Source organism: Cetorhinus maximus, chromosome 8, assembly GCF_964194155.1.
Source record: "Cetorhinus maximus chromosome 8, sCetMax3.hap1.1, whole genome shotgun sequence".
Lineage (NCBI taxonomy): Eukaryota > Metazoa > Chordata > Chondrichthyes > Lamniformes > Cetorhinidae > Cetorhinus > Cetorhinus maximus.
In genome coordinates, this window is record NC_135886.1 from 79,631,196 (window position 1) to 79,652,043 (window position 20,848).

The 20,848-nt window shown below is 43.9% G+C and overlaps 1 protein-coding gene across 1 annotated transcript in view; it reads left to right on the plus strand.

Annotated features, from left to right (window-relative positions):
• Positions 1–20,848, plus strand: part of LOC144683754 (ecto-NOX disulfide-thiol exchanger 2-like) — a 328,442-nt gene that overhangs the window by 231,669 nt on the left and 75,925 nt on the right. Inside the window, exons 9-10 of the mRNA XM_078547116.1 lie at positions 5,249–5,455; positions 6,033–6,266. Of these exons, the coding sequence (XP_078403242.1) occupies positions 5,249–5,455; positions 6,033–6,266 (441 nt within the window). The remainder of the gene's footprint in view (positions 1–5,248; positions 5,456–6,032; positions 6,267–20,848) is intronic.

A 20,848-nucleotide genomic window follows, 5' to 3' on the forward strand; every position in this document is an offset into this window, starting at 1 on the left:
GAAAAGTTGTGGTCCCAACACTGACCCCTGCGGAACTCCACTGGTCACCGGCCGCCATCCTGAGAAGGACCCCCTTATGCCCACTCTCTGCCTCCTGCCAGACAGCCAATCTTCTATCCATGCTAGTACCTTGCCTGTAACACCATGGGCTCTTATCTTACTGAGCACCCTCCTGTGTGGCACCTTGTCAAAGGCCTTCTGGAAGTCCAAGGAGATAACATCCATTGGCTCTCCTTGTCTAACCTACTCATTACCTCCTCAAAGAATTCTAACAGATTTGTCAGGCATGACCTCCCCTTGATGAAACCATGCTGACTTTGCCCTATTTTATCATGCACTTCCAAGTATTCTGAAATCTCATCCTTAATAATGGATAATTCTTATTATTCTAATAATAATAATTCTTACCAACGACCGAGGTCAGGCTAATCGGCCTGTAATTTCCCGTCTTTTGCCTCATTCCCTCCTTAAACAGGGGGGTTACATTAGCGATTTTCCAGTCCTCTGGGACCCTCCCTGACTCCAGTGATTCCTGAAAGATCGCCATTAATGCCTCCACTATCTCTTCAGCTATCTCCTTCAGAACTCTGGGGTGTAATCCATCTGGCCCAGGTGATTTATCCACCTTCAGACCTTTCAGTTTTCCTAGCACCTTCTCCTTAGTAATGGCCACCATACTCACCTCTGCCCCCCGACTCTCTTGAACTTTGGGGATGTTACTTGTGTCTTCCACCGTGAAGACTGACGCAAAGTACCTATTCAGTTCCTCCACCATTTCTTTGTTCCCCACTACTACTTCTCCAGCATCATTTTCCAGCGGCCCAATGTCCACTTTTGCCTCTCTCTTACCCTTTATATATCTAAAAAAAAACTCTTGCAATCTTCTTTTATAATACTGGCTAGTTTACCCTCATATTTAATCTTCTCCCTCCTTATTTCTTTTTTAGTTGTTCTCTGTTGGTCTTTGTAGGCTTCCCAATCCCCTGGTTTCCCACTGCTCTTTGCTGCATTGTATGCTTTCTCTTTAGCTTTTATGCTGTCCCTGACTTCCCTTGTCAGCCATGGTTGCCTCGTCCTCCCTTTAGTATGATTCTTCTTCCGAGGGATGAATTTTTGCTGTGTCTCCCAAATTACTCCCAGAAACTCCTGCCATTGCTGTTCCACTGTCTTTCCTGCTAGGCTCATCTCCCAGTCAATTCTGGCCAGCTCCTTCCTCATGCCTCTGTAGTTGCCTTTATTCAACTGTAATACCGTTACATCTGATTCCAGCTTTTTCCTCTCAAATTGCAGGGTAAATTCTATCATATTATGGTCACTTCCTCCTAAGGGTTCCTTCACCTTAAGCTCCCTTATCAAATTTGCCTCATTACACATCACTAAATCTAGAATTGCCTGTTCCCTAGTGGGCTCCACCACAAGCTGCTCCAAAAAGCCATCTGGTAGACATTCTACAAATTCCTTTTCTTGGGATCCACTACCAACCTGGTTTTCCCAGTCTACCTGCATATTGAAATCCCCCATGATTACTGTAACCTTGCCTTTCTTACACGCCTTTTCTACCTCCTGGTGTATCTTGTGCCCCACATCCTGACTACTGTTCAGAGGCCTGTATATAACTCCCATTATGGTTTTTTTTTACCTTTGTGGTTCCTCAATTCTACCCACACAGATTCTACATCATTTGACCCTACGTCATTTCTTGCTATCGATTTAATTTCATTTCTTACTAACAAAGCAACCCCACCCCCTCTGCCAACCTGCCTATCTTTTCGATAGGATGTATATCCTTGGATATTTAGCTCCCAGTCCTGATCCTCAACCACATTGCTGTGGGTCTGGAGTCACATGTAGGCCAGACCAGGTAAGGACAGCAGATTTCCTTCCCTAAAGGTCATTAGTGAACCACATGGGTTTTTACAACAATCGACAAAGGTTTCATGGTCTTCATCAGACATTTAATTCCAGATTTTTTTATTTAATTCAAATTCCATCATCTGCTGTAGCGGGATTCGAACCTGGGTCCCCAGAGCATTACCCAGGTCTCTGGATTACCAGTCCAGCGACAATACCACTATGACACCAGCTCCCGTAAGACTACATTGACCGGATCCTACCCCCCACCCCCATCCCGTCCTTTCAATAACCTCTTAGTCTGGTTCAAGGTGCCCCTCACTTTGGCACCAGGTAGGATACATACCATGTGGAACTCTCAACCTGTTGTAAAGGATCGTGTTGGCAAATGCGGTGTCCCCAGAACCTCATCAGCTGCGCACCATCAGGACTAGAGACTGCTCTAGAAACCCCAGTCCCTGAAGGGAGAAGCCAGACACCAATGGAGAGGAGGAGTATGAGGATTCAGAGACTGAGCAGTTTCAGGATGGCCAGAATGAAGAGTTGACTGGAAAACCAAGGTTCAATCCTATACTTGGTGCAAGGAATTCTTGGCTAAATTCTGGAAGTTGATCATAGTGGATCAGTTCCAGATCTCAGTCATCAGTAACCTGTTGTACCTCTGCTCATTGCCAGACCACTTGCTGTGTGTGGGGGGGGTTGAACCTTGCCAGGTTCTGCCCCATGCTTATGGAGCCATCTTATAAGGTGTTTTCTCAATAAAAGAAAAATTCCAAATTATTGAATTATCTCACATGATGCTTCTCATCCTCCTCCTCCTCCCTTCCACCCCCCACCTTGTAACATCCTCTTCATGCTTCAAGGTCCCAGTATTCTAATTGTTCTTCTGACAGTCTAAATCCGTAACCTCACAGAGAACAAGTACGTTGTGTCTCTTGGATAGAATCAGTTTCTGTGGATCCTCACTCTCTATCCCACCTAGATTTCCTTCCTCTGTACAGTAACGGCCACCAACCCTTTTCTGATCCTGCACTTCTGAGGTCAAGATTAAGCTACAGATAATGTTCAATGTTCCCCTCCCTTAAGGGGTTCCTTCAACTCCCACTTCAGCTCAATAACTCCAAGTCAGAGAGATTCGAGATGGAGACGTCTATTGCAGATGTGTTCACTCGACAGTCATGCTGTCCACAAATTCCTACACTGCAGTTCTGACACACTATCTCAGTCATATCTAAGTGTATGCTATTTATATCTACTTTTAAGTTTATTTTTACAAGTTGCACTAAAACACAGGACAAAATTTCAATATTTAACTGTCTCAAACTGATCTGAGCCACCAGTATTGGAAGCAAAAAGGAGCACCTCCTTCCCCTTCTGCACCAAGTTTCCACACTCACCAAATCCCAAACTTTACACTGTCTTTTGAATACACCCCATTTATAACAACTCTGTGAGATCCTGTTGTGTGTCAGCAAATAACTTTACTTTTATACATGTTTTTGAGCCACGCCCAAGTTACAAGCGCTCACTCAGCTTCCTTCTCATTCCCAGTTTTACACTCTTCTTAAGGTACCCTCCATTTATTATAACTCTGTACCACTGTGTGCATCAGCAGATAAATGTTTACGTTTATGCCTGTCGGATTGTGAACACAAAGCCGAGATTGAAATATACAATTGAACTTTCATTCAGTGCAATCAAATATCAGTATAAAAGCAGTTAGGGACAAAGAAACAGTATCAAGCAACAACTACTGAAACCTTTTAAAACCGGAAGGTCCAACTGGCGTGTTCTGCACCTCTCTATGTACAGCTTTTTTGGGAAAATAACATAGATGCAGCAAGGAAGATAGCCAAGACTAAAAGACCAGCAGTGATAACACCCTGTTGAGTTAGCCGATTATACAGTACTCCATAATATTAGAAATTGTACAAAACGTTGTTGTTGAAAGACTTTAAGCGGAAATTTGGCCAAATGTATTAAAGAATTTTTGAAAGAACGCATACAACTTCTTACAAAAATAATGGAGTTTAAACTTTGAACTATTTACCAACAAATCTGCAGTAGTATGGGTTCATTGAGGTACCACTTAGTGTAAGGATAGGCAAGAGGAGGTGGTTTCTGAAGGCAGGGGTGGGCCACCCTACACACTGATGCCCATAAGAACATAGAAGAAAGGATAGACAAGTTGTTTTGCAAACGCTGCTGGTATCCAAGTGACAGGAGACTTTGCAGGCGTTGCAGCATGTTCTTCAGATATTAAGCTGTCAAATGCATCAGCAGCCCACTTTATAAAAGCTATTTCCCCGGCAGATGATTGTAATGACTTTAAATTGCCTTTGGGTTCTGTCGAGAGTAAGCAAATGCATCCATCTAAAAGCATCTGATCATTGCCCTCATCTCCAAACAGTGAATTATAGTTCAAATCTTTTCTTTAAAAAAGAACACACCTTCACTGAAGTGGTTGTACTTCTAGCACTGCTCACAGGGACCTGAAATGATTGATGTGGCACTCCTGCTGGTCCTGGCTTCCTCCTTCCACGCCACTTGACTCAACTTGTGGGAAGCCCTTACCTTTGGCGTCCCCAGCAGTCATAGAATCATAGAATGTTTACGGCACAGAAAGAGGCCGCTTGGCCCATCATGCTGGATTTCCAGCATCCGCAGTAGTTTTTTGTTTTTATCTCTATGTTTACGCCAGAGGTCAGTCGGTCTTGCCAAAGCTTCAACTCATCTAGTCAGTAGAGCACCTCATGCCCAAAGTTCAAACCCATTTCTTTGCATCCTTTTGGAAGATTTCTGAAGATATGGGAATATGGAAACACTGGAGATTACTTTTTCAGTATTTTATAAACTTTTTTTAACTGAAATTAACTTTGGGGAATTGATTTAAGTTGATAAAAAACATACAGCTCAATTAACGGGCTATGCCAAGGCTCAATTCAAGTTATAAAAGCAAAAAACTGCGGATGCTGGAAATCCAAAACAAAAACAAAAATACCTGGAAAAACTCAGCAGGTCTGGCAGCATATGCGGAGATGAGCACAGTTAACGTTTCGAGTCCGAATGAATCTTCAACAGTCTGCATTGTAAGCCATTGGATGTACTAAAAACAAGATCCCTGATTTACCACTGAGCTCACTGCATAGTAGCCGGATCGACTACCTCGCAAATTTTGGCAGTGCAAGGTGAACGGGGAGCTCAAGTGCCCAATTAGAAGCTTTCTTCATACATCACACCTTTCCAACAAATCCCAATCTCTAATCCAAACCTTTTCCTGGTAAAGCATTGAAGACAGCAATCAATTAAGGCAGCAATTTGATGTTTGAAGTTGTTTTGGCCTCACATGATTATATGTTCCTGTTTGACAGTTTTAACTCTTAAGTCTTTTTTTTAGATCTTCCACCTCCTGCTATACGAGAAAGGCCTCCAGGGTGCAAAACTGTCTTTGTTGGTGGTTTACCAGAGAATGCTTCAGAAGATATGATCACTGAAGTTTTTGGACAGTGTGGTGAAATCATAGCCATTCGTAAAAGCAAGAAAAACTTTTGCCACATACGGTTTTCAGATGAATACATGATAGACAAAGCTCTATTTTTGTCGGGTAATTCTTTGTTCTGTCTTTAATGAATATTTTTTAGGTTTCAAAATTCTATCTTTAAAGCATATTTACTTAAAGTTTCACCTTAAATAATCATGATACTTGATGAAGATCATGAACATATGGTGGAGTTTAAAGAAGGAACATAGATTTTAAAAGTCAAACTACAACAAAGAATTGGGATTAATTAAAATGTTTGGTTTTTTTTTGTCTATTTCAATTGAGGTTTTCTTCCCTAATACTGACTTGGCATCTAATTGCCACTTGTGGAATCTGAATTTTAACATCTGTTGAAACAGTCAGTCAGGTTCATAATCTTACGACTTTCAAATCTCTAAATTGATTGTTAAATACTGTGGAATTTAGTCCAAGGAAAATTTCCAGAAATACGGAATCAGGTTGGGAAAAAAGAAAACTTTGTAAGAATTTTTATTCAAAGTTGCTATAATTTTAAATTGTTGAGAAGTGGTATGTTCTGTTGTCTTTCAATATCCATAGATGAATTATAGTTTTCTCAATCCTTATGCATTTCTATGTCATGGTATGTGAGAGTATTTTGTATGCTTTTGGGCCTCATCAGGTTATCGAATAAGAATAGGATCCAGTACAGATAAGAAGGACACCGGTCGCCTTCATGTTGACTTTGCTCAAGCTAGAGATGACCTATATGAATGGGAATGTAAACAACGTATGATGGCAAGAGAGGAACGCCATCGTCGAAGAGTGGAAGAAGAAAGATTTCGACTACCTTCACCTCCACCAATAGTGCATTATTCAGAACATGAAAGTGCTATACTGTCAGAAAAGCTTAAAGGTAATTTAAAAGTCCTGCACATTAAGTCTTTTGACCTTAGTTTAAAGTTTTATTAGTGCATCCAAATTAGGATTACTTTCACATCAGCAGAGTGTCCTAGGCCCAACCATCTTCAGCTGCTTCCTTCCTTCCATCATAAGGTCAAAAGTGGGGATGTTTGCTGATGATTCCACAATGTTCAGCACCATTCGTGACTCCTCAGATACTGAAGCAGCCCATGTCCATGTCCAAATGCAGCAAGACCTGGACAAGATCCAGGCTTGGGCTGACAAGTGGCAAGCAACATTCGTGCTACACAAATGCCAGGCAATGACCATCTCCAACAAGAGAGAATCTAACCATCCCCCTTAACATTCAGTGGCATTACATTGCTAAATCCCCCACTATCAACATCCTGGGGTTAACATTGACTAGAAACTGAACTGGACTAGCCATATAAACACTGTGGCTACAAGAGCAGGTTAGAGGCTAGGAATCCTAAGGTGAGTAACTCATCTCCTGACTCCCCAAAGCCTTTCCACCATCTACAAGGCACAAATCAGGACTGTGATGGAGTACCCTCCACTTGTGTGGATGAGTGCAGCTCCAACAACACTCGAGCTCGACACCATCTAGGACAAAGCAGCCTGCTTGGTTGCCACCCCATCCACAAACATACACTCCCTCCACCACCAGTGCACAGTTGTAGCAGTATGTACCATCTACAAGATGCACAGCAGGAACTCACCAAGGCTTCTTAGACTGCACCTTCCAGAAACATGACCGTTACCATCTAGCAGGACAAAAGCAGCAGACACATGGGAACACCATCACCTGGAGGCTCCCCTCCAAGCCATCTTGACTTAGAAATATATTGCCATTCCTTCACTGTCAAAATCCTGGAACTCCCTCCCTAACAGCACTGTGGGTGTACCTACACCACATGGATTACAGCAGTTCAAGAAGGCAGCTCACTACCACCTTCTCAAGGGCAATTACCGTTGGGTAATCTGATGAGGTGGATTCAAAATTGGCTTAGTTGTAGGAGACAGCGGGTGATGACAGAAGGATGCCTTCACTGGAAGACTGAGGGGCAACCTGATCGAAGGGTACAAGATTATGAGGGGCGTGGACAGGGTGGATGGGGAACAGCTGTTCCCCTTAGTTGAAGGGTCAGTCACAATGGGGCATAAGTTCAAGGTGAGGGGCAGGAGGTTTACGGGGGATGTGAGGAAAAACTTTTTTACCCAGAGGGTGGTGACGGTCTGAAATGCACTGTCTGGGAGGGTGGTGGAGGCAGGTTGCCTCACATCCTTTAAAAAGTACCTGGATGAGCATTTGGCACGTCATAACATTGAAGGCTATGGGCCAAGTGTTGGTAAATGGGATTAGATAGGTAGGTCAGGTGTTTCTCTTGTGTCGGTGCAGACTCAATGGGCTGAAGGGCCTCTTCTGCACTGTGATTCTCACGTGTCGGTGCAGACTTGATGGGCTGAAGGGCCTCTTCTGCACTGTGAGATTCTGTGAATTAGGGATGGGCAATAAATTCCATCAACATCCAGACCCCATGAATGAATTTTTAAAAAATCTAGCTGTATGTAAAAGTTTTGTATCCAGCAAATGACATTCACACATTTTTCTTTTTACACATGTCTGCCAACAATAATTAAAGTGTTAGAAAAAGAAAGAAAAAAAATCAGTAATTTTTTTTTTGCTGGTTGTTGCTGTCCTGATGACATGACCTTCCTTCACAAGCACAAGCCAGGTACCTATAAATAGCTGCTGATCTACAGGAACTTCCCCGGTAATAGCCATTAATGTCTTTTGGGATGTGCGTATTTCATCCATTTCCCTGTGAGGGAGTACTGAAACTGTAGCCTTAAAAGGGCAGTTTATGGCCATCTCAATGTAGTCAGGGACGACAAGTGAGGCAAGTATAGAGATCGAAAAGGTAGGAGTCTTAGTCCTTGCACTTGTCCAACAGGTTCCAGATCCCGGCAGCCTGCATAGACGAAAACAGGGAATGCAGGGAAGATGTGCAAACTGACCACAGTGCTGTGTTACAGGGTAGCATTCAATTTGGAGTAAAAAAAATAAATGTTCTGGGGATAGCGGCGCTATAATTAGGGGGGATAGATACTGTTTTCTGCAGTAAGAACGTGAGTCCCAAAGATGCTGTTGCCTGCCCAATGCTAGGATGCCATCTAGGGGCTGGAGAAGAACTTGGAATTAGAGGGTAAAGATCGAGTTGTTGTGACCTATGTAGGTACCAATGACACAGGTAGAACTAAGAAATACGTTCACCTGAGGAAGTATGAGCAGCTAGAGGCTAAATTGAAAAGCAGAATCACAAAGATAACAATCTCTGGATTACTACCTGAACCATAAGCAAATTGGCACAGGGTCAGTAAGGTCAGAGAGTTGAATGTGTAGCTCAAAGATTGGTGTGGGAGAGAAAGGTTTCAATTCATGTGGCACTGGCACCAGTACAGGAGAAGGAGGGAGCTGTTTTGTTGGGATGGACTTCACTTGAACCGTGCTGGGACCAGTGTCCTACTGAGTCAAATAACTAGGACTGTTGACAGGGCTTTGAAATAAATGGTGGGGGTTCAAGTGAGAGGAAATTTAGGAAGTTAAAGAGAAAGGACAAGGCACTAGTGGGTGGTAGCAGTATGGTTAATGATAACCAGAGTGTGAATAGATGGGCATGATTTGCTAGCCACTACAGCGATGTGCTTGCAAGGTGCCCAAGGCTAGGAACTGAATATTCCAGGCACTTGACATTTAGGAAGGACCAGCTGCAAGGAAAAGGAAGTGGAATAGGTACCTAAATAAAATATGGGATCAGTCCAATAGTGATAAATTACTTGGCTCGAGGAGATCAAGATGTAGAATGAGTTTGAGTAGAGATAAGAAAGGGAAAGACATCACTGGCGGGAGTAGTCTATACAGTAGCTACACCGTAGAACAAAGTATAAATAAAGAATTAATGGGGGCTTCTAAGAAAGGTACTGCAATAATTGTGAATGACTAATTTTCATATAGATTGGACAAAATATATTAGCAAAATTAGTCTTGAGGACATGTTCATCACATTTTCCCCTCATCGGGTGGGCGCGGCGGGCGGGCCCGGGAACAGCTGCAAGACCAACTGCTGCCCACAATCAGGCTCCGACTGCGATTTCAATTAACAGCTAGCCAGAGTAAAAGGCGCACTAAGAGCCTCAGCGCTGCCGGGGTGAAAGCAGGAGGAGCACGAGCGCTGAAGTATGTGCATGCGCGGGCGAGCACGTGCTGACAGCTGACAGAGCTGCCTTAGGGAGCTGAAGGATTTTAAAATGAAAAATAAACTTTTTACATACGATGTAAACATGTCCCCACATGTGACTCAGTCACACGAAGAGGGACATGTAAAAAATAATGTTAAAAAGTTTTTTTTTGAGTAACTGTTGGAAACTTCATCCTGCCTGTGGATGAGGTTTCGTTAAAAATGCAAAGGCCACCTGGCCTATTCGGCCGCCCGCCAACTGAACGGTTGAGCGGGCAGCAAAAAAATGAAACTTAATTAATTACTTAAGGGACTTAATAGTCCTTTTAATTGTCAGCAGGTGCGCTGCTAACTCTAGCACGCACCCGCTGACCAAAAGATCACAAGAGACACAATGATGTCAGGATGCTCGTCCGACACCATCGTGCACCATTTCGTTACCGTTCGGGTCAGGTGCACGCCCGCCCGTGGGATGAAAAATTTTGGCCATAATATGTATTGAGGACAGTTTATTGGAACAATACATTAAGAAACCAACCAAGGAATAAGCTATCTTAGATCTTAATGAGATGGGATTAATTAATGACCTCATAGATATTGTAGAAGACAGAGTTCAGAGTAGAGTGGAGAATTAAAATGACAGGTGACTGGAATCTTGTAGACCGAAGTGGTCCCCCAACGTGGAAGAGACACGTGAATAATAAACAGTATACTAAATTGAAAGAAGTCCAACTGAATTGATGCTTTACCTCGAATGAGAGTTTGAGGTCTTGGATGTTGGGAAAAGAGGAGATAAAAAGGCATAGATATTGCATCTCTTAGTATTGCGAGGGAAGGGGAGGAATTGTTAGGGTGATTAGCATAAGAAATCAGAGCAGGAATAGGAGCCCATTGAGCCTCCTCCCCCATTCAGTACAAAAATGGCTGATCTTCAGCTTCAACTCCTCTTTCTTGCCTGCTCTCCATGTCCCTCGATTCCCTGAAGGACCAAAACCACCTGAGGTTTAAATATATTCAACAATGGAGCATCCAGAGCCCTCTGAGGTAATCAATTCCAAAGATTCACAACAGTTTGAGTGAAGAAATTTCTCCTTATCTCAGTCCTAAATGATCAGCCTGAGACTGTACCCCCCATGTTTTAGGTTCCCCAGCCAGGGGAAACAACCTATGTCTTTACCCTCTCATGCCCCTTCAGAATCTTATGTTTCAATAAGATCACCTTTCATTCTTTTAAACTCCAGAGAATGTAAACCCAGTTTACTCAGCTTCTCATCATTAGGCTAATCACTAGACCAGTCTAGTGAACCTTTGCTGTACTGCCTCCAATGCAAGTATATCCTTCCTTAAATGTGAAGACCACAATTGTGCACAGTATTCGAAATGTTATCTCAGGAAAGCTCTGTACAATTATAGCAAGCTTGTACTCCACTCCCCTTGCAATAAAGGCCAACATGCCATTTACCTTCCTAATTGCTTGCTGTACCTGCATGCTAACTTTCTGGCCCAGATGTTCACTTCCTGGTCAGGTATGCAAAGACAGGAGAATTCCCAGTTCTGTGAACCCAACCTTTAAAAATGACTGAACTTTCGATTTTTTTGTCCGGTGGTAGGGAGGGGGGTTTGGGTGTGGCTAGATTAGGAGTCGGGGCAGGCAACCCTGGAAGTAGTAATGGGTCAGAAGTAGGACCGGCGCGAGTTAGGCAAAACAGACACATATAAAAAGCGGTCCTCCAGAAAGCCCATGCTAGAGGTTGGTCATCAATGGTAAACTCCCTGAGCCTGGAGGATATGTCATTGGCTGGTCAGGTGAGTGTCAATGTTGGAAATGTTGTCCAATTGTTAAATGACCCTGGAATGAATGTCCCATTGTAGGGTTTCCCTATGGAGGGGGTTTCTAATTGTTGTCGCCTAATCGAAGTGCACTCTACTGAACCACGGAAAGCACGGAGTGGATTCACAACATACAGTCATGGAGATGTATAATGAGCCAATGGTAAAGGCTGAGCTACTCAAATCCCAGAAGGAAACTTGAAACAACTGTCATAATCCATTTTTGCAATTTGTATGTTTCGAGATACAGGCTTTGAATTCAGTAGTAATCAGACTACCGAGTCTCGAGGTTTTTTATAAAACTAAATTAAACATTTATTAATGCAAGAAGAATTGTAAGCATATACATATGTCTACAAAATTGCTACTATAATAACTACGAACACCCCCTAATTAATCTGACTCTCAGTTACACCCCCGTTAAGGCAACAGTAAAACTCAGATTTAAAAAGACCCCAGGCAAAGCACATTCGACCTTACAAATTCAAAATGAGGTTCCTTTGCAGACACAGTTGTAGGCGTACAGGCTGGTTAGATCTTAAATGCCTCTGCCTTCCACACACAAACTCCTTTCTGTTTATACCTAGCTTTTCCTTTGAATGTAAATTCCCATTGTATTACTAGGTTTTTAACGCCATATCTTCTAACAATAACATTTTCATTCCACCAGTTTTATTAGTCATATAAACACATTGCTTGACGAATCCCAGCTAGTTGCAAGATTTTACTCCCATTCTTGAATGCTTTCTTCAACAAATGTAAATGTACCCCCTTAACACCTATGCTTCTAAACTTCCCCATGTTTATCTAATTATCATTTCAAACCGACTTCTTTCTATACATCAAAGAACTCAAGCTAGCTTGTTTTTATCCAATTAAGACACACACGCATACACAGAGACACCACTAAACGCTATTCAAAAAAAATAATTTCCAATAACATTATAGACAAAAATCTCTTCATGACAGATGGCATCGTCTTGCCACTACTGCATGGTATCGATATTACGCGGTCATGTGGTTAACTGCCAAGAATCAGTGGGTGGATGAATGATGAACAATGCTATGCTCATTATCCCATCCACCTGTCCTCTTGCCACCTGTCTACCAGGATGCGCCCACACTGTAGACCCTTGACTAGGTCCCTCATAGCCACACGTTGTAAGAGCATATCAGTGTGACTAAGATGGAGTAAACCAATAGAGATGTCAGTGGTGAAGAGCATGGCATGCTACCTTGGAGTCACAGCCATGGCGCCAAGCATTTGCGCAGAGCTATTTTCTCCTCCACAGCTTACAAGTAATCATTGATATGGTGAAAATGGTTAGTGTGTTTAAGCACAAATAAATGATTGAGCGCATTGTAACCTGAATGGCTCACGACGTTTCTCACCTTACATTTTTATTCATAGATTGTCACACAGAGGAGACATGGGGGATGGTATGGGTCCAGCTGCCCCATGCTTTGCTGATCAGGACCTTCATATTTTGGTGGAAAAGGTCCAGAAGAGGAGGCCAGTCCTCAACTCTGCTGACTGGTGTAATCCACCTGCAGCAACCAAGAAGGCCTAGACTCAAATTGCGGCTGTGGTGAGCACAGCAGCAGACCATTAGCGCTCATAGTTTCACTGCCGGAAATGATTCAATGACCTGCTGCATTCCAGCAAGGTAACTTGGCTCATCTACACAGAGGCCCAAGGGAAGGGTCATATCTGTATCTAATGGCAGGACCAGAAATTCCGACCCAAAGTTTATGGACATTTTGCTGGGTCGCGAAATTTTCTGTCCTGCCCATGATGGGTTCTGCTGCAGGTGGGACCTGAAAATCCCGGCCAAGCTGTGAGAAACGGCACATACCTCAGCATCAGCATTGACGCTTGTATATGTACACAGTTCATGGAGGTGTACACAGAACATGTGAATGCACAGATGCAATGAAGAGCAATATCCCTCCATGGACCATATATCAGGTTAGCATAAATTCGTCATGTCATTGTAAACCAAAAGGACAAAGAACGCTTCAGAGATGGCCCCTGCTTGGGGGTGTGTCAGCCTTCCTGAGATTCGTATGTTCCATTGAACAAATGGCTAGGGAGATTGCCAGCGTGCCTGAGCAGCCGTCTATTGGTGATGGTGACTCGCATGGAGCAGGTGATAAAGGTGCTGTTGAAATCACCTTGACACTTTCTGGTAATGGGGGAGCACAATGGGATGATGGTATGAAAGTGCAATGATGGGATTGCATCATACGGGTAGAATGAGCATGGTTAAATGCAAAAATGTGCATCAGAGCATGCCTTCACTATGAGAACGGCGATACCTAATTAACTCCTTGTCTCACACAGGTCTCAGCTCTGCTTCCTCACCTCTCCCGGTCCAGATCATTCCTCGGGCATCACGAGAAGGAAGAGATGCCTGAGGAGATAGCATCACATCTGACTAGCCCATACACCGCCAGCACTTCAGAGAGATATAGTGCACATGTAGACTCAATGGCACAGAGTGAAAGTCACCACATCAGAGTGCAGGAGAAGATGTCATTGTCAGAGACATTTGTGCACAGCCCCCCTTGGATGAGGGAGGATAGTCACGATGATGCTCTAGAGGGCAGGAATGTTGATCCTCAGGAGTCAACTTTTGGGGCACAGTATTTGGCCAATCAGCAGATGTGTGGATATCTGGCGGAGTTCCCAGAGGCGGTGGGAGCTCTTGGACAGGAAATAGAGGAGTCCATTGCCATCATGAGCTTCTCATCTGTCGTGGCTGACTCAACCACATGGATTCTGACCATCAGATATTGGCCAATCTCATGGAAAGACATTGCAGCAACACTGGATGCAAGAGCAGTGTCTCAGCCAGGAAAACGTGCAAGCCTCCCTCAGTATCCTAGATCAGACAGCTCAGAATGAGTGCATGAAGAGCTGCATGCCCTTAACAGGACAGTTGCAGTGTTTGCATAGTGGTTGCTGGAATGTTGACTGCTGCATAACCAACATCCCCACTTGAAGGTCAGCCCAAGGCTGTGGAGGTAACTGAGGAGGGTGAAGGTACTAAGAGCTCCTCAGCGTCCTCATCTTCCTCCGCATCCTCATCTTCCTCCACCACCTCAGCCCCTCTGCCAGAGTCCTCGTCTGCTGCATATGTGCCAGTAACCAAAGCTGCCCGTGCAGAGGCTGCAGACTGAAGGAGGTCCCCAACAGGTGCCTGCATGACGAAGCCACCTGGCTCCTCATTGCTCACTTCTCAATCTAAACAACAACCTGCCTCCACTCCAACAAGGGGGGCACTTTGCAGGAGTGCAAGAAAGAAGGGTGTCACCTGGCCTAGAGCGCTGATGGGATCATCGTGGTTACACTTTTCACATTGTTTATAGCACATTTGAGCACTTATTAAATATATTTACTTACATTTGTACATGCCCCTGTGTGTGTTTGTACTCGAGAGCTCAAAAAGAATGGTAAAATTATGAAGGACATTCTTAACAGTAATAACGAGGGTGGCATGCTGAGGTCCATCTCGACTTGCAGTCAACAGGCTCAAGGCTGTCACCTGATTTGTGATGCTTTCGAGGGCTCCTTCTTTCTCTGCTGTATCACAAGATTCCAGAGATCAGAAGCTCAAGCACAGGTCTTCGTTGCATCTTTTATTGTCAATCCGAGTTTGACTAAGGGAGGCTCAATGATCAGACTCCATGAGGAGATGCTGGGCAGCAGATGCATCTCAAGCATGAGTGCTGGGTGCAAGGCATTCATCCACACTGCAGTGTTACACATTAGCCTAGGTGTAGGCATTGCACCTCAGGAGGCCATGTATCATCCAGGCAATATTGATGTCAGCTGTGCCCACTGCTTCGGCTGCATTTGCATTGCAGGTGTCTCAGGATGTGCTTTGTACAGCAAGCAGCAGTATATGAAAGCCAGGAATGTTGCATGTGGCACCCATGTCAGAAACTGGCCCCTTGGCCAGAATGGGTGGTACACAAGCTCTTTCAAAGAGCTGTTGCACAAATATGGGCCCCTCATGCGCGAGATGCCTTATCTGCATGTATACTACAACTTACAATCCTGTCAGCATGTATATGGCTTCAAACCTTATGTCATGTCACTCTCAGCATTGAGAGCATGGTTTGGTTATGGACAAATTGGTGACACGGGTCCCTCATGGGTCCCTCACTGGCATTCATGTGAGGGATTCAGGTTGTAAATGACTTATTACTGCGTGTGTAATATGATGAGGCCCATGATTATGATAGTGAGGGTTTCAACCATGTGAATGTGACTGAGTCAAACTCATTGATGTTTATTCTCTCCCTTGTGGAGATGAGCAGCCCCTTCAGTAATTGTGGAGTCAATGTACATGTTCTTTGGGTGGAAGTATGTCACCAGGGACTGGCTGATGGCAAGTGTGAGATAGGAGGACCCTATGGTCAGAATATAACACTCAGGCAGGTGCGCGTCCGATGCGTAAAATGACGCACGATGATGTCAGGCAAGCAACCTGACGTCATCGTGCGCTCACACAATATTTCGGTAGGCGGGTGCGCGCAGAAGTCAGCAGCGCGCCCGCCAACAATTAAAAGGCCTATTAAGGCCATTAAAAAGGTAATTGAATGAAATTTTTCGCTGCCAATCCAACCTTACAGTTGGCGGGCAGGCAAAAAGGCCAAGCGGCCTTTGCACTTTTTAAGAAACCTCATCCATGGGCAGGATAAGGTTTCCAACAGCTATTTAAAAATTAAATAAAAATGAAAACCATTTCATTAATAACATGTCCCTGCTCATGTTATTGACAGAGTCACATGAAGGGACATGTTTTATAACATTTTAAAAATCTTCGTTTCTAATTTTTTAAACTCTTCATCTCTCTGAGGCAGCTCTGTGCCCCAGGGAGCTTTTCCAGTGCTAGCTTGTGGTCCGGCCCCGTGAGTGGCGGTCGGCTTCCTGACCGCCCTGCTGAGCTAGCTCAACGAGGGAAAATCCTCCCTACGTGAATCTATTTTGTGCAAGGTCATGTGGTAATGATCCCCTCCCTGGCTACATGGCTATGTCTCCAAGCTGCTCTGCCACAGGTGGCTCATCCTCATCCATTTTGGGATCTTCAGAATGGACGGGGCTTCTTCCTCTTCCTCATCATCCTCCTCTTCCTCCTCCTCCTCTTCCTCTTCCTCCTCCTCGGAGATTGGAGCTCTGCCCATGGCCATGTCGTCATTAATTTGTAGGCCCCCCTGCTGCTCATTGTTATGCAGCGTGTAGTACACCACTACTATTCTTGATACCTTTGCTGTGGCATATTGCAGAGCTCCACCTCAGCAATCGAGGCACCTGAAGCGCATTTTTAACATGCCTGCCCAGTGGTACTTCTGTGGACGACATGGCTGCTGTTGTAGTTGCACTCTACTTCTGTTTGTGGGCTCCTAAAGGGGGTCATTATCTGTGTTCTTAAGGGGCAGCCCTTGTGTCCTAGAAACCAACCACAGATCTGTGTTGGTGGCCAAAATAGCTGGGGAGTTAGAAACTCCCTTGTACTAAGGAGTCGTGGCAGCTGCCAGGAAATTACAAACATGAAGGAAGACCTTGTTGTGGTCACAAGCCACCTGCACATTGATTGAGGGGAAGGACTTCTGGTTGACAAATGTGTCTGCATGTTGGGGCCTTTATGACAACAATCAATAACACCCTGCACCTGAGGGAAACCTGGTAACTGTGCAAAGGCCATGGCTCCCTGCGTCCAAGTTGCCAAATCTATAGGGAAATTAATGTGATCCACCACACAAGCAAATGGGGCATTAGTTACAGCCTTAATGCAGCTGTTTGTTGCTGTCTGGGGTATACCAGACAGATGATCTGATGATCCCTGGAATGATCCTGAGGCATTGAAGCTGAGAGCGACAGTTAACCTCACAGCCACTGGCAGGATATGGGGTCAGTGGATTTTGGCTCGAGTTGCTGCATGCAGTACACTTGTAAGGCTTCAGAGTTCAGGGCCACAGATACCTAAATAGGCAGTCGACTGGTCATATGTAATTTAAAGATGGTTTATTAAGTTGATTAAGAAACAACAGTTTAGATATGATACATTAACTAATTAGACAGGGAAAAAGTAGTATACGACCCGTAACAGCTTGTGAGAGCATTTTGCTCTCTAGTCAAAGTGTTCAGAAACTCTTCCTTCGATCTCCCGTTCTTCCTCTTCCTCCTCTGGTCCATCTTCCAACTGAAGTCTGCAGCTGCCCGATGAGCACTGCCACCTCACCAGCACCTCATCAGTACCTCAGCCCCTGTGCGTGAGCACTTGTTAATATGCACTTTTCCTGGGGGCTGGTAGCTTACTCAGTGTCAATCATTTATTCAAACTATTCTGACCAATGGACACAGGACAGGTACCCAAACTGTCAAGGTGGTTATCACCTCCCCTGTTCGTCATACTGCTTGAGGTCAGCTTTTTAGCTTACATCCTGCTGATTGTCATATCCTGGTCCTTTCTAAACAATTGCATAGTTAAGGGGGTGTACAAGGTGCCATTCTACCAGTTTAGGAATGTCAATATGGCAGCCTGAACTAAGAGACCTTACTGTTTCTGAAAACTATTCAGAGTTCAAAGTGTTTAGAAATTCTCTTTCCAGAGAGAGAATCAATGAAGTTTAGCTAATCTCATAAAATGCAGAAAATACCCATTTATTAAAGACCCCAATTTCTTACACATGTTTGTTACCATCTCACAGCTCACCAGTCCCCTTCAGCACTGGTTCTCCATCAAACTGAGGTATGATATCCCAGGTCTGTACACGCTTCCCACAGGGTAGTACCTGGTTGTCCTGCGCCTCCTCTTCCTCCTTCCTGGTGCGCATACAGCAGCCTCTTCCTCCTGCCCACGCTCTGACCGCTCATGTGACTGGTTTCAGTGACCTCTACATGTGAGGGCCCCATGTCCATCTTCTGTCTTCCTTCATATGAAACGCTATGGGCCCTTCTCCAGCATAGTTTTTCCTCGCACCTTGGTGCACAAGTCAGTAGGGGCAAAATTGCCACCCTTCTATTCCCGTGGCTTAAGGAAAGACAGTTGGAATTGATTTTGTGCCGTCATTGAGGCTGAGAATAAAAGTTCAAAGCAAATTCTACAGGGTACCCTACCTCTCCAAAGGGGACCCCTACCTATCCAACTAAATACACCAAATTCAGACCTGCTATTACCAGGTCTACTTTGCGGACTTCGGGTTCCACACTTCTAAATCACCAAAATCTGACAGCTGATGATTTAAATGGCCAGCTACCGCTGTAAAAATCCACATGCGTGAAATATGCCCCTCCTCCATTTCAGCCCCCATGAAAATTGGAATTGCCATGTTTGGGGACAGGACATTTGATTTTTGGGCAATTCTGCTGTTTCCACCACAACAGAGAAGCTGTCTGTCATGGTGGAAATCTGGGCCTCCTTTCTACTAGTATACCCAATTCCTTTTGACATCAACATTTACAAATTTCACGCCTTGTAAAAAAAAAATTCTGCCTTTCTATTCCTATCATCAAATTGCATAACCTCACACTTCCCCACATTATACTGCACCTGCCACCTTGCTGCCCACTCATTTCACTTGTCTATCTCTTTTTGCAGCCTCTTTGTGACCTCCTCACTGCTTGCATTCCCACCTAGCTTTGGATCGTCAGGAAACTTACATACATCACTCAGACTCTTCATCTAAATCGTTAATATAGATTGTAAAGAGTCGAGGCAGCGGCACTGATCCTTGTGACACTCCAGTAATCACAGCCTCTTTAACTTGAAAATACCCCATTTATGTCTACTCTTGCTCCCTGCCTGTTAACCAAACCTCTACCCACGCTAATGTATTACTGAGTCCTTGTATATTAATCTTTTGTGTGGCACCTTATCAAATGCCTTTTGGAAATTCAAGTATACTACATTTACTGGTTCCCCTTTATCTACCCTACTAGTTACATCCTCAAAAAGTTCTAATAAATTTGTCAAACGTGATTTTCCTTGCATAAAACCAGGTTGCCTTTGTCTGATCGTTCTATGATTTTTCTAAATGCATTGTTAAGACTTCCTTAATAATACATCTCAGCACTTTCCTGATGACTGATATCAGGTTAACTGGCTTGATGTTCCCTATTGTCTCGCTCTCTCCCTCCTTTCTTGAATAACGATGTTACATTTGCTAGCTTCCAACCTGCTGGGACCATTCTAGAATCTAGAAACTTGTGGAAAATCATAACCAGAGCATCCACTATCTCGGCAGCCATCTCTTTTAGAACCAGAGGATGTAGTCCATCAGCTCCTGGTGATTTGTCAGATTTTAACCTCTTACGTTTCTCCAGTAATTCTTCTCTGTTGATATTAATTACCTTAATTTCTTCACTTTTTTAGCACCTAGGTTACTCTCTATTTCTGGTTTGTGATTGAGGAGTGAGACAATATGTCACAGAGGGAATGCTGCTTTGGGATGTTGAAAGAGCTGGGGAAGATGTATTTGATGTTGGCATCACGCTGAAGGTGGCAGAAATGGTGGAGGATGATTTATTCAATATGGAGGCTGGTCAGGAAGAAGCAAAGGGAACCTTATGATTTTGGGAGGGAAGAGAAGGAGTGAAAGCAGAATTGTGCAAAATGGAACGATACAACAGTCCTGTTAGCTGTGGTGGAGGGGAGTCTCGGTTCAGGAAAAAGGAAAGCACATCAAAAGCACTGGTATGGAAGGTGGCATTGTCACAACGGATGCAATGATCGCAGACAAACTGGGAGAATGAAATAGAATCATTATAGGAAATGTAGGAGGAGAAAGTGTAGTCAAGGTCGCTGTGGGTGTTTGCAGACTTCTAGCCTATCTCCAGAGTTAGAAACAGAATTTGAGTAAGGGAAAGGAAGAGTCAGAGGTGGATAACTTGTAGACGAGGGAATGGTGGAAATTGGAAATAAAATTGATTAAAATTTCCAGTTCAGGGTAGAATCAAGAAACTGCACCAAAAGTCATCAATATACCTGGGAAAAAGAGGTGCAGGAGGGCACCTAGAACAGAACAACTAAAAGGCAGAACCCATACAGGTTTCCACAGCAACATCTTTTATTTGGAGGAAGTGAGTGGAGTAGAACAAGAAATAATAACAGATAATTTTGGAAATAGGTCAAGCAGCATCTGGGGAGGGAGAAAAACAATTCTCATGAAAGGCCATCAACCTGAAACGTTAACTGTTTCTTTCTTCACAGATGTTGTCTGACTTGCTGACCATTTACAGCATTTCCCTTTTTTCTAAATTTCAAACTTCCAGCATCTGAGGACTTTTCTTTTGTATTATCAGTCTGTAAGATTTTGGAGTTCAGGAGCCACAGATCCTAAGATAGCCAGTTGAGTATTCATAAGTATTTTTAAAATAGTTTGTTAAGAGTTAACAGTTTAGATATGATGTATTAGCTAAAAAGGAAAAGTATATAATCTGTGACAATTGAGAACGATTCATTGATCTCAGAGGATGAATGGACAGTTGGCAAAG